Below are 17,080 nucleotides of genomic sequence, written 5' to 3' on the forward strand. Positions count from 1 at the left end.
TAACACCTGTAGTCATATGTTGTATTTTGTAGAAGGAAAGTTTTATTGGTTTCATAATCTTCATTTTATTTTATTTTATTATTTTTTTAAAGATTTTATTTATTCATAAGAGTACAGAGAGAGGCGGAGACACAGGCAGAGGGTGAAGCAGGCTCCATGCAGGGAGCCCGATGTGGGACTCGATCCCGGGACTCCAGGATTGCGCCCTGGGCCAAAGGCAGGCGCCAAACTGCTGAGCCACCCAGGGATCCCCAATAATCTTCATTTTAATACATTCAGAAAGTGTCATAATGCATCTAGTGGCAAAATTAGATGGATTTCATTGGTCTCTACATATGACTAGAGCCACAAAAGACTTTGGATCCCTCCAGTCTATTAAGAAATTTGTCCAACTTCAAAATCAAAGATAGGACAGAGTTGTTGTTGCTCTTTTTTCCCAAGGATTGACAGGGATAGGTGTAGAAAAATGGAGAACTAAAAGAACTCAGGAATCTCGCATGTGCTTAGTATTTTGCAGGATCCTTAGTCTTTTTCTTTTTTCCTTGAGACACATTTGACATATAACCCTCACCATATTTTATTTTTTAAAGGTTTTTTATTTATTTATTTACGATAGTCACAGAGAGAGAGAGAGAGGCAGAGACACAGGCAGAGGGAGAAGCAGGCTCCATGCACCGGGAGCCCGACGTGGGATTCGATCCCGGGTCTCCAGGATCGCGCCCTGGGCCAAAGGCAGGCGCCAAACCGCTGCGCCACCCAGGGATCCCTCTCACCATATTTTATAAGCACAAAACCTTACAGTTGGAAGGAATCTTCAAAATCATCTAGTTCAGCAATCCTGATAAGTACTGGAAATACCTCTGCAGCATACCAATCAAAGGATTACCAAGCCTCTGCTTGAATGCCCTAAAGAATGAGAAATTCATTCTTTTATAAAAGTGTTTGTTTCATCTATAGATGGTTTTGACTAATGGAAAGTTCTTTAAATAAGCTGAAATCTTTCTTCTAACTTTCATTCGCAGATAATGATTCCAAGCTATAAGACCCCCCAAAACAATGCCTCCCCCATAAGCCTTTTCTTGGTACTTTGCCCAAGTTTCAAATGTCCTTGGGACCACAGCTGATTTTCTTCGAAAGCCATGGTAGGTTGTTCAGAGCCACTAAAAGCCAACAGTTAGGAGCAAGTGGGCCAATCGCTGCAAAACACAGCAACGTGTCTGATCTCCCCTCCACTGCACTACACCACCGCCACCACCACCTGTACCAGGAGGCAGTCTCCATGGTGCTGAGCTTCATCTTACCTTCACTGTTATCAGGACAGTGAGAATTAAAAGAGGCACTCTCCAATTATTTAATCATGCTTGAGATCTAAGGCCTTAACAATCCTTAGAAACGTCTTAGAAGAAACATCCCCTCAACCATAAGTCAGCATTAGCATCTATCCAATATGCTGAAGCCAGTCTTGACTGCTCCATGTTCCCCAAACCCAAGAGAATCGACCATTTCCACTATTTGGTCTGAAAAGGCCAGCCAGAAAAAATTCCAACAAAGTTATTTAGTCTTAGTGGAAACAAATGTAAATGAACTATCCATCTTCCATCTTTTCTCCGAGTCTTTAATTCAGAACCTCCTTTTACTCACAAACCATTCTACAACCATTCTACTTCCTCTCTATCTCCACCATCTGAGAACATCCTGACTTCTCACCGCCATGCTATAGAGAGTGCCTCAAATGTGAGAAGAACCAGAAAAATAGTAGACCCAGATGCTGCCACAGGTATTTTGTACATTGACAGTCAGTACAATTTGGGGCCATCTGTTCATATTCAAGGTAGTTGCAGAGAAGATCTTGGCAGCAATGACTAGATAGAAAAAAACTCTTACTGCAAAGTACCCAGTACATCTATATAAATTCTTTCTGAGAATAATAAAAGACTTTAGTTGTAAACAAAGCATCTATACAACCCTAACACACTATTTCTGGATTTCTGTGCTGAACTCTAGCGAGATCCTTAAAAGAACTTAATGTGGGTAGAGAAATTCACTAACAGCACCCTATGTATTTGAGAAACTAATGAATGTCTGGCAATTTGATTTAATTACATTTAATTGGAAAAGGACCACGGACTTTATGGGTTTTTTTAATTGTGAAAAATCTATATATTCCCAATAAACTTCATAGTACAATAAGCTTTAAAACATCAAAAAGGGAAAAAAGCCAGCAACTGGAACAAAATATGTAATGAGATTAACAGCACCTATGCTTGGCTTTAGAGAATTCTTCTATACTCAGCTGATTAAAATATTCTATATTAATGCTGTATATTCTTATCAAAAGGTTTCCAAAAGAAAAAATAAGAATTAGACATTTATGACTGGAGTTAGTTGTAGTAAGGAATTGGATGTGAGTGTTTGACCATTCTTCGTGCCTTCAAAGTTCTGCAGAAAACTCTGTCTTCTTTTTAGTCCATCCAAAATGACTGAATTATTAGATGCCAGACTCTGTGTCCTAAGATATTAAAAATAACAGAATTATTACCTTCCAAAAGGGCCTGCATTTCTAATCAAAGCATTATGCCTTCATTTATTACTTTGAAGCAGCATAACATTTACTAACACTAAGGTGCACTTATCCTATAAGTTAACCTTTAAAAATCTAAGGTGCTCCTTACATTTTAAAGGCTTCACGATAGCACCTCAGTTATTTGACAGCTACTTTCCAAGAAGTTCATATTTTCAGAACATCTTTTCTCAGATCCAATATCAATTATATTCTAGTCAAAAACAATGAGCTCCCAGGGTGCCTAGCTGGCTCCATGGGAAGAGCCTGCAACTGTTGATCTCAGGATTGTGAGTTCAAGCCTCAGTTGGGTGTAGAGATTATTTAAACAAACTTTTAAAAAGAAGAAAATAAAAAGAATATTGTCCCTGAAAACCTCTTCTATACAACTCAGGTGTAATTTGTTTCTTTTTTGAGAAGTCATATGAAAGAGAAAAGCCAACTATAATATTTTTCACACTGACAATGTTCTTTTCCAAGGAGCTATAGGTTAGGTTAGTCCTTTATCTAAACACATCTGCTTTGCTTCAGCCAAATCAAATTACTTGTTTGGGCATTTTGCTTTTGACATTCCCCATTTCCCACCTATTCTCTCTATTACATGCTCATTACATTGATATGCCTCAAAAATGTGTCCTCCAATTGAAATGTTCCCTTAAACATCTCATCACTCTAATTCCACATCTCTTTGGCAGTTATGAAGAGTTTCTGCTTTGTCTTTTTTTTTCTTTAAGGAAACCCTACCCCCAATGTGGGGCTCCAACTCACAACCCCAAGATCAACAGTCATGTGCCCTATCAACTGAGCCAGCCAAATCCCCCTCTGCTTTGTACTTGAGTTCAGTTTGTCTGTTTGTTGGTCTACTTAAGACCAACTTGTCTGTTTTATTGTTTATTGTTGGTCTACTTAAGTAAAGTGTAAGCTTCCTGTAGGTAGCAACATCTTATTCATCTCTATTCCTGTAATTCTTGTAACAGGGCATATAGTTTATGTTCAAATGCTATCTTCCCTCCCTTTTCTTCTACATATCTTTAATGCTTATACTTACAAGTCTTTCAAGAGAACTATATTATAAACAACTTTTAAGAAATTAAATTTCTCAAGATTTCACAAATTTAAATTCTCAGCTACATGTCAAGGAGTAATTTCCCTTAACTGTTTTAGGTTTGATTTTTTGTTGTTGTTGTTCCTGCTTTTGCCAGAGAGAGAGAGGGAACTCATGGCTTGTTGGCTAACACTACCATTGTTACTTTGCGGACATTATGTTTTGATACTTTATTTTTTTTCTAAACCCAGATTTTATTTATTTGAGGAGAAAGAGTGCACGAGCAGGGGGAACGGCAGACAGAGGGAGAGGAAGAAGCAGGCTCCCCACTGAGCAGGAAGCCCTATGTGGGGCTTCATCCCAGGACCCTGAGATCATGACCTGTGCTGAAGGCAGACGCTCAACGACTAAGCCATTTAGGCGCCCCATTTCTTGATACTTTAAAGACTTGATATGAATTAAACAATTGTTTCAAACAGAAAAGATCTGTTGTCTAAAAAAGTGAAGATTATGTTTTAAAAACGCAGACCCCGGGCAGCCCTGGTGGCGCAGCGGTTTAGCGCCACCTGCAGCCCGGGGTGTGATCCTGGAGACCGAGGATCGAGTCCCGCGCCTGGCTCCCTGCATGGAGCCCGCTTCTTCCTCTGCCTGTGTCTCTGCCTCTCTCTCTCTCTCTCTCTCTCTCTCTCTCTCTCTCTCTCTCTCTCACTCTCTGTGTGTGTGTCTCTATGAATAAATAAATAAATATTAAAAATAATAATAATAAATAAAAAATAAAAATGCAGACCTCCAGGAATTTAGCCAAAGATATAGTCAGAAATACCTTGCAAGCATTTACATGTAAGAAGCAATCCACTGCAGATTGATTTATTACAGCAAAAATTGGGAATCTAAATGTCAAAGGAAGGAAAATAATAGTTATATAAATTCCACATAATGGAATTCTCAGACATGAAAAAGAATGAGCTGGATCTATATGTATTGATTGCAAGATATCCATGGTAAATTAGGTGAAAAAAGAAAGCCACAACTCCATATGATTTGTTGTTAAAAAATAATTCTAGGGATCCCTGGGTGGCACAGCAGTTTGGTGCCTGCGTTTGGCCGGGGGCGCGATCCTGGAGTCCCGGGATCGAGTCCTGCTTGGGCTCCCTGCATGGAGCCTGCTCCTCCCTCTGCCTGTGTCTCTGCCTCTCTGTCTCTCTCTGTGCGACTATCATGAATAAATAAATAAAATCTTTAAAAAAAATAAATCTATTTATAAACACACAGATGTCTGAAAGAACATAAGCCAAACTATTAAAAACGTGTAGGTCTCTTCAACAGAAAGGCAATGGCAAAAGTTGGGGAATGGAGACCTCAAATTTTACTATTTATTTATTTAACCATTTTATTTATTCATGAGAGACGGAGAGGCAGAGACAGAGGCAGAGGGAGAAGCAGGCTCCATGCAGGGAGCCCAAGCAGGACTCCATCCCGGGACTCCGCGATCATGACCTGAGCCGAAGGCAGATGCTCAACTGCTGAGCCACCCAGGCATCCCTATTTATTTATTTTTAAAGATTAATTAATTTATTTTTTTAGTTTTATTTTATTTTTTAAAGATTTTATTTATTCATGACAGACACACATACACACACACACACACGCACACACAGAGGCAGAGACACAGGCAGAGGGAGAAGCAGGTTCCATGCAGGAAGCCCGACGTGGGACTCGATCCTGCGACTCCAGGATCAGGCCCTTGGCTGAAGGCGGCACTAAACTGCTGAGCCACCCGGGCTGCCCTATTTATTTATTTTAGAGAGAGAAAGCACATGCACTAGCTGAGGGAGGAACAGAGGGAGAGGAAGAATCTCAAGCAGATTCCCCACTGAGCGTGGAGCCCAACACAGGGCTTGATCCCATGACCCTGAGATCATGACGTGAGCCAAAATCAAAGAGTTGGACACTCAACTGACTGAGCCATCCAGGTGTCTCCATTTTTACTTTTTATATTTCCTTTTTTAAAAAAATATTTATTTGAGAGAGAGAGAGCACACAAGCGGAGTGTGGGGTGGCAAAGGGAGAGGGAGAAGCAGATTCTCTGCTGAGCTGGGAGCCTGACATGGGACTCAATTCAGGAACCCTGAGACCATGGCCTGAGCTGAAGACAGATGTTTTACTGACTTAGCCACATAGGCACCCCTATCCTTTACATTTCTGTATTACTTTACTTCAAAATGAAGCACACAAGTTTATGTAATAAAAAACTAGTAAAGATATATGCCAAATTTTAAGATGAGCTTTTTAAAAAATATCTTATTTATTTATTTATTCATGAAAGACACAGAGAGCCAGAGCCAAAGGCAGGGGGAGAAGCAGGCTCCCTAAAGAGAGCATGATGCAGGACTCGCTCCTAGGACCCCAGGGATCATGACCTGAGCAAAAGGCAGATGCTCAACCACCAACCCACCCAGGTGCCCCTAAGATGAACTTTTTGAAAACTAAGAATATGAGGAGAATGTTCACAATGTACTATCATTTGAAAAAAGCACCATGCAAAATAAGAACTACGGTATAGGTAAAACATTTAAACAAAATAAATAGATCAATATATTCAGACTCAAGTGTTATAAATATACCACATATAAAAGATAAAAATATAAAAGGACTTTTAAAAAATATCTAAACAGTAGAGTAATTATAGGTGTTCAGTACTGGGGTGCTTGGGTGGCTCAGTTAGTTAAGCATCCAACTCTTGACTCTGGCTCAGATCATGATCTCAGACTCCTGGGATCAAGCGCCATGTCAGGCTCCAAACTCGGCCAGGAGTCTGCTTGAGGATTTCTCTTCCTCTCCCTCTGCCCCTGCCCCTGTCCACTGGCGTGCTCTCTCTCTCTCAAATCTTTTTTAAAAACCACTTTTCAGGACTTCTCAAACATTCTCTTATGATTATACTACTTTCATAATCTAAACAATGTTATTTAAACAAATTAGCATGGATAATATTGGTGGAAAGTAGCTGCATCTCTTTCTCAACCTGTGTAGAACCAAAAATATAAGTGAAAACTTCCAACCTTCAGTTCAGAAAGCGCTTCATTTATAGCAGCTCATTCCTGTTTTTTAGAAATAATTCAAGATTTAGGACAGCCTGGGTGGCTCAGCAGTTTACCGCTGCCTTCAGCCCAAGGCATGATCCTGGAGTCCCGGGATCGAGTCCCATGTCAGGCTCCCTGCATGGAGCCTGCTTCTCCCTCTGCCTGTGTCTCTGCCTCTCTCTGTGTGTCTCATGAATAAATAAATAAAATCTTAAAAATAATAATTCAAGATTTAGAAGTAGTAAATTTTGGTTAACATAAATAATGAACTTTATCCTATTATATAAGATATTTCATTGTAATTGTATACAATTTATTCAGTAAAGGCTGGTATATCACTATAAAAAGTTTATTCAGGAGTCTCCCACTAGATAATTCAATACATCCTTGATTTTAATAACTCCTGAGGAACACTGGCCCATCAAACACTTGTCCACATACTTACCGTGGAGAATCTATGCCACTGTCTCCTGCCATGCTATGATTTTCTGCTCCTTCCAAATGGCTGTGTTCACGTTGGATATCCTGAGCCAACACTGGCATATGGGAAGTGGTGAAAACTACCTTTTCTGTGAACTGCCTTCTCATTCCCTGACTCTGAGCACTCAGACTCCAGCTAGTCGGTTTCTTTGCAGTGTCACCAATAGAGTCTTGTAGGGTTTCAGTCTCCGAATTGGCTTTCTTTGTGCTATAGTAATCAAATGTACTTCCCTCAGTTTGGCCAGAGGTCATGAAGCTAGGTTCTTCCTCATAGTTAAAACTGGACTGAGTCCCCGAACTGAGGCCACTGCTTCCAGCCAAGAGATTAGGTGTTTGGCTTTCACCTGGGTTAGTGAAAAACCCAGAGGGTCTGTAACACTCATTTCCTTTCAGCACCTGCAGCTCAGACCTGTGTATTTTGCTGTTGTACTCAGTCACAGATCTTTTGGTCACTTTTTGTTTTCCCAAATGATTCCACTTGCTTCTCCCCGTAAAGGAATACTGAATGTGGCCAGGCAGCATTTGACATAAGTCCTCATTCCCAGAAAAGTCTTCCTCATCTAGATACAATGAACTACAGGCACCATCATCATCTTCCAATTCATTCCGATACAAGGCCTGATTATCATCAGAAAGCCCTTCGTTTTCTAGACTTACAGTCTCTGCTTCCTGGACAAGTGCCTTTCTCACTGATACGTCTTCTAAGTCTCCGTCTTGTCTCTCAGGTTGTCTCAAATAGTTCGTACCAACTGGGTAATCCAAAAGACCAAGATTTTGGAACTGGTGTATTGTTTTATCAACTAGGCTACAAGCAGAGGATGTATGGCCTACGGAGGGGGGGCCTTGTGATAACAGGACATGCTGTGTTTCTTTTGCCTCCCCTAAGGCGTCAAAGTGAGAATAACTTTTCCTCAAGACCTCAGGGATTACCTCGTTTTTTCCACCACATACATCATATCTCAACATGCTTTTCCTAAAGGAACATTTACTGCCATCTTGCAAAACACTACATTGACAGTAATTTAAGAGGGGATCTCTTAAGTCATCACTGGTAGGTTTGACAGTAGAGTCACTCATATAAATGGATTCCGCCACCGGTTTATCTTTACATGGCTCAGCATGTGGTTGTTTGGCTTCACTCTCAAAGATTCTTAAGGAATCCGGAGATCCTGACCTTTGGAAAGGCTTTCCCTTTGGTCCAGTCTGACTGGCTTTTAGGTCACTGGTCTTCTGGATGTTGTGCCCTTTGGTTATTGGGGTCCCTCGGTGAGGCAAACCCTGGAAAGGATTACTAATTCGCTTCTTGTAAATCAAGTGGGAACCCAGCACTGATAGATTCTCCAGTGGTTTCTCAACTACTGCTTCATTTGGGCTCTTAATCCTGGGGGTGGGCTGTGTGGCAGGGAGCTTGGGATGCTTCTGCAGTCTGAGGCTTCCGGGCTGAGGCTCACTTCCCTGACTCCTGACTTTGTGTCTCTCCCTCTGAGAATGGCCTCCTCGCCGCCTCGGAGACTTTGCAGACTGGCCCCGCCTTTTCCTAACTCCCTCTTTTGAAGTATATTTATGCTTAATCGTCAGCATATCAGTGGAAGTGCCCTGGCTATTACATTGTTTCTGTTCTTCGTATTTTTGCATTAAGACTGTATGTTTGATTAAATTGTCAACGGTCAGAATGGGATTAATTCGTTTGATAATCTCATGTTCAATGTCTCGAGGGATATTGTCCAAGTTATCCTCATCTCGAACAGGCCATTCTTCTGGTGGGAACTGGGCAGAGAAAGTGCTGTGCTCTGTTCTGGACTTCTCCTTCCTGGATATACTACGCCACAAGAGGCTAAAGCCAAACTTCTTGCCTTTTTCTCTGTCTTTTGTGTATGGTAATGGTTTGGCACTTTCACAGATGTGATGCTCAGACACTGAAACTGCTCGATTCTGAACCAAAGATTTGGATTCCTGAAGATCTTTCTGGCTTTTCCTAGCCACTTCTGCAGCAGCGGGTGTCTCTACATTCGGAGGGCACGGATCAGGGAAACACCGGCAAGACTGGCAATGGGAAATGTGGGCAGTGTTTTCCGCTAACTCCGTACAGCTCGCCATGCTCACCAGATATGTAATGCGAGTTGGCATTGGGTGACTTTCATCTGATTGGTCTCTCTTACTGTCTTGGGGGGTTGTATTTGTGATGAAGTAAGTCTGAGGAGTGACTATGAAGTATCCCTCTCCAGTGTGATAAATTTTCCTTTCTTTAATCAGAGTTCCCAGGGTGGTATACAGAACATCTTGAGATGGGATTGCAATACCTAAAACAAACAAGCATTTTATTGCACCGATAGATTTTGAATTAAAAAAAAAAAACACTTTGATGAGTGAAATCAGTAACTCAGAAATGACCACACATTTGCTTGATGAAACCAGAGCTAACTGTAACCCAATTAATATATGTAAGTAAAATGCCACAGAAGCATCAATAATAGTGACAATTTAATTGAGTATTGGTCTACACAAATAGATAGTAGTAAATTAATGGTTAAGTAGAGAAAAAAATCTGAGTTCACTTGAATACAAACAAGTTCTACAACCCCATCATGAATTTAAATTTTGATTTCTTGGAAGCAAACATGGGAATTTTTGAAAACTGCAGCCTCGTTGCTTAAATCTTAGTAAGAATCTAAAGAGAAAATGGAAACCAGTCTGTGCCAGGTTGAAGGCAAACTACCTAATATCTGTATTATGATAGTTTCTCAAAGTAGGAAGGTAACGATTTTAAAAGAAATTTTTTCTAACTAGCAGGGTTCAAAATTGTATTTATACCGTGAAACATGTTTGTATAACACTGGAAGAAAATACATCAATATATTAACATTGATTTTCTTTGGGTGGTGGTACTGTAAGTGGTTACTTTTCTATATTTTCTTGATTTTTCTACAATAAGCATATTCATTTTATAATGGGAAAAATTAAAAATACTATTATACATCCATGCATTGGGATATCATGCAGGTGTGAAAAGAATGAAATAAATTGATATATAATAATATAGAAAGGGTCGCCTGGGTGGCTCAGTGGTTGAGCATCTGCCTTTGGCTTGGGTTGTGACCCCAGTCCTAGGATAGAGTCTTATATCGGGCTTCCCTCAGGGAGCCTGCTTCTCCCTCTGCCTATGTCTCTGCCTCTCTGTATATCTCATGAATAAATAAAATCTGGGCAGCCCGAGTGGCCAGGGGTTTAGCACCGGCTTCAGCCCAGGGTGTGGACCTGGAGACCCAGGATCGAGTCCCACGTGGGGCTCCCTGGATGGAGCCTGCTTCTCCCTCTGCCTGTGTCTCTGCCTCTCTGTGTGTGTCTCTCGTGAATAAATAAAATCTTTACTAACTAACGAACTAAATAAATAAATAAATAAAATCTTAAAAAAAAATACAGGAAGATCTCCAAAACTTTTTTTAAAAGATTTATTTGAGAGAACGTGTACACATGGGGGGTAGGGCAGGGCAGGAGAGAGAGAATCTCAAGCAGACTACTCACTGAACTTGGAGCGTGCTGTACAGCTCCACTCAGGGCTCAGTTTTACGACCCTGAGATCATGATCTGAGCCAAAATCAAGAGTAAGGCATTCAACTGACTGAGGCACCCAGGCACCCCTCCAAAATATTTTTTTAACTTAGGCAAGGCACAGACCGACTGTAAAGAATGATCCAGGGCAGCCCCGGTGGCCCAGTGGTTTAGCGTCTGCCTTCAGGCCCAGGGTGTGATCCTGGAGACCCGGGATCAGGTCCCAAGTCAGGCTCCCTGCATGGAGCCTGCTTCTCCATCTGCCTGTGTCTCTGCCTCTCTCTCTCTCTCTCTCTCTCTCTCTCTCTCTCTCTGTGTGTGTGTGTGTGTGTCTCTCATGAATAAATAAAATCTTTTAAAAAAAGAATGATTCAGGGATCCCTGGGTGGTGCAGCTGTTTGGCGCCTGCCTTTGGCCCAGGGCGCGATCCTGGAAACCCGGGATCGAATCCCACGTCGGGCTCCCGGTGCATGGAGCCTGCTTCTCCCTCTGCCTATGTCTCTGCTTCTCTCTCTCTCTCTGTGTGTGTGACTATCATAAATAAATAAATTAATTAATTAAAAAAAGAATGATTCAATTTATATTATTAAAAGAATACATATACTCAAATACAATTTATGAACATATACACAGTAGATGATAAACAATAGGAGCTGTCGGGGATCCCTGGGTGGCTCATCGGTTTAGTGCAGCCTTCAGCCCAGGGTGTGATCCTGGAGACCCAGGATCGAGTCCCATGTTGGGCTTCCTGCATGGAACCTGCTTCTTCCTCTGCCTGTGTCTCTGCGCCTCTCTCTCTCTCTCTCTCTGTGTGTCTCTCATGAATAAATAAAATCTTAAAAAAAAAAAAACAATAGGCGCTATCACCTCTGGGAAGTGGCAATGGAAGAAAGGGATGGAGGTGGGGGAGAAGATAAACTTTTCCTTTTTTTTGCTTTGTACTCTTTTCTACAGTACAATTTGTCTATTGCCATAAGAACTGGTTTCTAAAAAGCTCATCTGGAAAGTAAAAGAAAAATGCCCTTCTTGGGCAGCCCGGGTGGCTCAGTGGTTTAGCGCCTGCCTTCAGCCCAGGGAGTGATCCTGGAGTCCCAGGATCGAGTCCCACGTCAGGCTCCCTGCATGGAGCCTGCTTCTCCCTCTGCCTGGGTCTCTGCCTCTCTCTCTCTCTCTCTGTCTCTCTCTGTCTGTGTGTGTGTGTGTGTGTGTGTGTGTGTGTGTGTGTGTCTCATGAATAAATAAATAAAATCTTTAAAAAAATGCCCTTCTCAAATTGTTGGTGCAGGCCTTTTCCTAGCAGGGCTCTAATACAAGGTTCGACAACAGAAGAAAAAAAGTGGTTATTGCCCAGTTTATTTACATATTTAAGATGATTTATAAAGAGAAAGCAAACACATGCAATGAACTAATAAAACTTGTCACGCTACCTGGGTAGTGTTTCATCAAGTGCTCCAATAACGATTCCTGTGTCACTACAATCTGAGCAGCATTCATATCAGATACAGCACAGCAAAGGACTTCAGCCAAAGGTATAAACTGAGACTGAGCTATTGGATTCATTTGCACTGGAAAGACATCACCTAATCGGAGGTTTAAAAAAAAAAAAAAGGAAAGATGATACATTTGTAGTAGAAACTCTTTGGAATTAGTGAATCAAGAATAAAAACTGAATAGCACACGGAATTGCTTTTTTTTTCATCAGTTTTTCCTCAGAATCTGATAACATGACATGAACAATGACAGAAAGCATAGAAGAAAAAGGTTTACATTCGGGTCCCTACTTTCTAAGACGTTTATAGAATTTGTCACTACTTTACATGCAAGAGATAGTAAGTTTCCAGATAAAAGGCACACAGCACTATCAGATTTCAGGTTGGACAATGCTTATATGGTAATTCACATTTTCAAGGCATTTTTTTTCATATGAGCTATCCAAAGCAGCCAGGGATGGGATTCTTCTTTACTTAAAATATAGAAAGCCAAAGAAAGCTCAAGTAATTGTCCCAAGGTCAGAAAGTAGGGAGACAGAAATAGGTCTTCTGACTCCTAACCCAGTATTTGCATCATTCCACATTTTCCTGATTGGAATGATTAGGAAGATTTGAAGAAAGGGCAGTAATGTTTTCCAAAAGCATTAAGACATGGAGCAAAACCATGGAAGGAGGAAATCACAAGGTATATAAAAGCATGAATAGAGTTACTGTTTGGATAGAGTTTATATGTTCTATCAGACCAAAATGGAAGACAGACTGGAAGTATAAGCTAACTGTATTGTCTTTGCTTCTTGCCATCATCTTAAATAAGTGTTCTTAACCTGCTACTACTCATGTTAGGAGTTTTAGATCCTGCTGAACAGCCAAGAGAACCATTCAATTACTTGGAAATGAAAGACTAGGGGGCAGCCCAGGTGGCTCAGCGGTTTGGCCCTGCCTTCACCCCAGGGCATGATCCTGGAGACACGGGATCAAGTCCCACATTGGGCTCCCTGCATGGAGCCTGCTTCTCCCTCTGCCTGTATCTCTGCCTCTCTCTCTCTCTCTCTCTCTCTGGTCTCTCATGAATAAATAAATAAAATATTTAAAAATAAATAAAAAAAGACTAAGGCTCAGGAAAGGGATCTGGGAATCAACTAATACAGAGGAGATGTGAAGCTAAGGAGTGGCATAAATTCTTCAGTAGAAGAAATAGGAAGAGAGGCAAGAAACACTGGACTATGGGGCTATCTACAGTCAAGAGATAGTGGAAAATAAGGACCCACAAAAGAGAGAAGGGGGGAGAGAAGTAAGAGTATGAGAAAAAGTCTCCAAAAATGTTTGAAAGGGATCAAAAAGGTTGAGGGAGGAGGGAAAAAGGCCATTGTATTTCTTGATGAGAAGGTGACCATTGGTGTCAAGAAAACTTTTCATAGAAAAGAACACAAACTAAATGTCAGGTTGAAAGAAGGGAGTTGGTGAGAAAAAAAAAAGTAAAGTTAACGGATCCCCTTGTTCTAGAGCAGGGCTTCTTAACTTTGGCACTTTTGACATTTGGGACCAGATATAAGGTGACCAAGCATCTCAGTACGGCCAGGACTGAGTGGTTTCCTGAGGCATAGGATTTTCGGTGTGTTGACCAAGAAAGCCAAAGGCAATCCAAGATGGCCTGCCTAGTCAGATCATTCTTTGTTGTGCGGGGCTGTACTGTGCATTTTAGCATGTTTATTATTGTCCTCGGCCTCTACCCACTTCTAGATGCCAGTAGCATCTCCACCAGTCGCAACAACCAAACATGTTTCCAGACATCGCCAAATGTCCCCAGAAGGGTGGGGGGGAGGGTCAAAACTGCCCAAATTATAAGCCACTGTTCTATACAGTTTGTCGGAAAAATCTGATTCTGAAACAGGAGAAATAGAACACAAACCAGGAGTAGGATCAAGTGAATGTGAATGTGTGTGTATGTTGTGATTTTCTTAAAAGATCTCTGCACATTTGGATGCAAAAAGGAAGGGCTTAGCGGAAACAATGCACATGATTCTGTGAAAGAGAAGACCAGTAAGGCACCAAGATCCCAGAAGAGGGGATTAGGAATGCCCAAAAGGTGCCAGTAGAAGTGCCTTAGAAATAAGGAAGATATTACTGCATCCGGACCTGAGAAAAGAATAGAGAGTGGTAGAAGGCCAAAAACATACTGAAGCATAGAAGGAAACAAATTCTAGCACAGCAAGGTCATCTGGCCTCTGCAAAGTTAAGGCAGGGAGAGAGGGGATAGGAATGGGAGGAGAAAAAAACAGGAATGAGGAGCTGAAGAGTGGAAAGGGGGTTTGAGGAGCTGTTCTTTGAGTATACTAGCAGATTATGAAGAAACCCTGAGCCTCAAGATGATTTAAGTATGGTTTCCGGCAGGTGAAGTGGCAATCTGGAATAGAAGAGAGTGAGAGCCAGGGAGGCCATTGATGCTTCTGACATTTTAATGTGCACATGAGAATCACCAGGGGCTTGTGCTAATGCACAGACTCGGATTCAGAAGGCCCGAAGCAGAGCCCATGATTCTGCATTTCTAACAACTTCCCAGGTGAGGTCTGCTTGGGAATGGTAGAGGGTTCGTGTGTTGATGATGGCAGTGCTAAAGTAGCTAACCATTCAACAAATAAACATGGTCCTGGGGCTACCTGGAGAGTCAAGAGTAGCCAAGAGGAAGCCAAAGAATGGAGAAAACTTGGTTACACCCTGCAATTGCCTCTCCCAATGATAGTGGAGAAGCCAATACTTTTACTGGTTTTTGAGGGGGAAGGCAGGTGGTGAGCACTGGCAAGGAGTGAAGGGCTGTAGCCAGAGCTGGTGAGTGGCCCATAGTATTTATTGTATCTGCATGAAGATAGAAGACTTCCATAAGGACACTGATAAGCAGTTTGCCATTATACATAACATTGGGCTGTTTCACTGTGTACTTAAGCTTCTCTGTCAGGCAGGCTGGGGCATCTCTGAACACAGAAGGTCATAACACAGAGCAGAACTGCTGTTGCAACCTAGGTTAGGATCTCCTCTTGAGTGCTTGTGGCTATTCCAGTAGATGGATACCAGGATACCTATAGCATTCTGAAAAGCTAGGATGACTGGCTAGTCAATTAACATTTCAAAGGGCAGTGATAAGAGATGGTACTACGAAACTTACTGTCCAAGTGGGACAGTAGATGACCCGAATCTCAAAATCCTTCTAGAAAGTCTTACCTCTAAGCTAAGGATAAGCCTCTGCCTCTCCTCATTCCCTCTTTGCCTTTTTTCCCCCCGGCATCCGGGATTTACTTTCATCTCTCTCCTCAACCAGAAAAAAATATAGGATTAAAGTACAATCCCAAATAGTTCCATGCTTCTTTCACGTAACTCCATGTGCTTAGTTTGAAATAAGTGACCTTAAACTTTCATAGATCTTTCTTCATCCTCCCCCAAAACGGGCTAAGTCGCTTTTTTTTTCTTGTATATGATTTTAAATTGATTTCGCCATTATCACTACCTGCATGCAGATGAGAAGTCCTTAATTCAGAAAGAGGGGGGAGAAAGGCCTCTCCTAGAAAGATAAGGGCTAGAGACCTGGCAAGGATAGGACAAAACAAAACCTAAGAAGTGTGGCTCAACCCCACAACCCACATTCAAGCCTCACCCCAGCCCAACCCTAAATCCAGTCATTTTGAATTTTGAAATGGGGGGAGGAGGAAGCATTAAAAGTAAAGAGACAGTGGCTGGAGTGTCCCCGTCCCATGCCCTTGCCGCGCCCCCTGCCGGTAGCCGTCCATTTTTCGGCGAATGAAACAAGGAAGCTGAACCAAACGTGGGGGTCCAGCACCCGGGTCTCCACTGTGCCTTTGGGCTAGACCTAAGCCGCCCATTTTTTAGCTCAACCCTTTAGCTTTTTTTTCTTTTCTTTGGAAAAAAAATAGTCAAAATGGGTTTTACATGGGGCTGGTGGGAAGAACTGCATGGGATGTTCCTATACATTTCTTTGCAATCTCCCATATATCGAAAATCAATTCAAAATAAAAAATTAAAAATAGATTTTTCAGAACCTACTTTCCTTCTCCTTTTCAAGCAGAGACATATGACCAACAGAACTTTTTTCTTACATTTTAAAAATCCCAAACAACTTCTCATAAAGAATCCTGACTGCCAAATCCAAAGACACACTCAAATTTTATTCGTGGGATGCCTGGGTGGCGCCCCGGTTTAGTGCCTGCCTTTGGCCCAGGGCGTGATCCTGGAGTCCTGGGATCAGGTCTCAAGTCAGGCTCCCTGCATGGAGCCTGCTTCTCCCTCTGCCTGTGTCTCTGCCTCTCTCTCTCTGTGTCTCTCATGAATAAATAAATAAAATATTTTTTAAAAAATTCTATTCGTAATTCCCACTGCGACATAGCAAAAGAGTGTTTTAAGAGTAAACAAAGGTAATATCAAGTAGGAAGTGAGGTGCCTAGGTGGCTCAGCGGTTGAGCGTCTGCCTCGATGCCTTTCCTGCATCGAACCTGCTTCTCCCTCTGCCTGTGTCTCTGCCTCTCTCTCTGTGTCTCTCATGAATAAATAAATAAAACCTTTAAAAGAAAAAGTAGGGGCAGCCCGGGTGGCTCAGCGGTTTAGTGCCACCTTCAGCCCAGGGTGTGATCCTGGAGACCTGGGATCGAGTCCCATGTCAGGCTCCCTGCATGGAGCCTGCTTCTCCCTGCCTGTGTCTCTGCCTCTCTCTCTCATGAATAAATAAATAAAATCTAAAGCCATAATAATAAAAAATAAAAAAAGTAGGAAGCCAAATTGCCTTTTTTTTTCCTCCTTCAAATTAATACAATGATACGTCCTTTGCATTTCAGAGAACGTGTTAAAATGTATTTAACCTCTGGTTTGGCGC

At 41.8% G+C, this 17,080-nt stretch overlaps 1 protein-coding gene across 4 annotated transcripts in view; it reads right to left on the reverse strand.

Moving 5' to 3' along the window:
- Positions 1-2,125: 2,125 nt before the first annotated feature.
- Positions 2,126-17,080, reverse strand: part of STOX1 (storkhead box 1) — a 50,450-nt gene continuing 35,495 nt past the window's right edge. Inside the window, exons 2-5 of one of the 4 annotated variants that reach the window (XM_055325605.1) lie at positions 12,142-12,294; positions 7,131-9,465; positions 4,429-4,495; positions 2,416-2,509 (exon numbers count right to left, since the gene is read on the reverse strand). In XM_055325605.1, the coding sequence (XP_055181580.1) occupies positions 2,489-2,509; positions 4,429-4,495; positions 7,131-9,465; positions 12,142-12,294 (2,576 nt within the window). In that variant the 3' untranslated portion in view covers positions 2,416-2,488. Of the gene's footprint in view, positions 2,510-4,428; positions 4,496-7,130; positions 9,466-12,141; positions 12,295-17,080 lie in introns of all 4 variants that reach the window. The other 3 variants (XM_055325604.1, XM_055325606.1, XM_055325607.1) reach the window with 3 other exon arrangements.

The sequence above is a fragment of the Nyctereutes procyonoides genome, unplaced genomic scaffold, assembly GCF_905146905.1.
Source record: "Nyctereutes procyonoides isolate TBG_1078 unplaced genomic scaffold, NYPRO_anot_genome, whole genome shotgun sequence".
Lineage (NCBI taxonomy): Eukaryota > Metazoa > Chordata > Mammalia > Carnivora > Canidae > Nyctereutes > Nyctereutes procyonoides.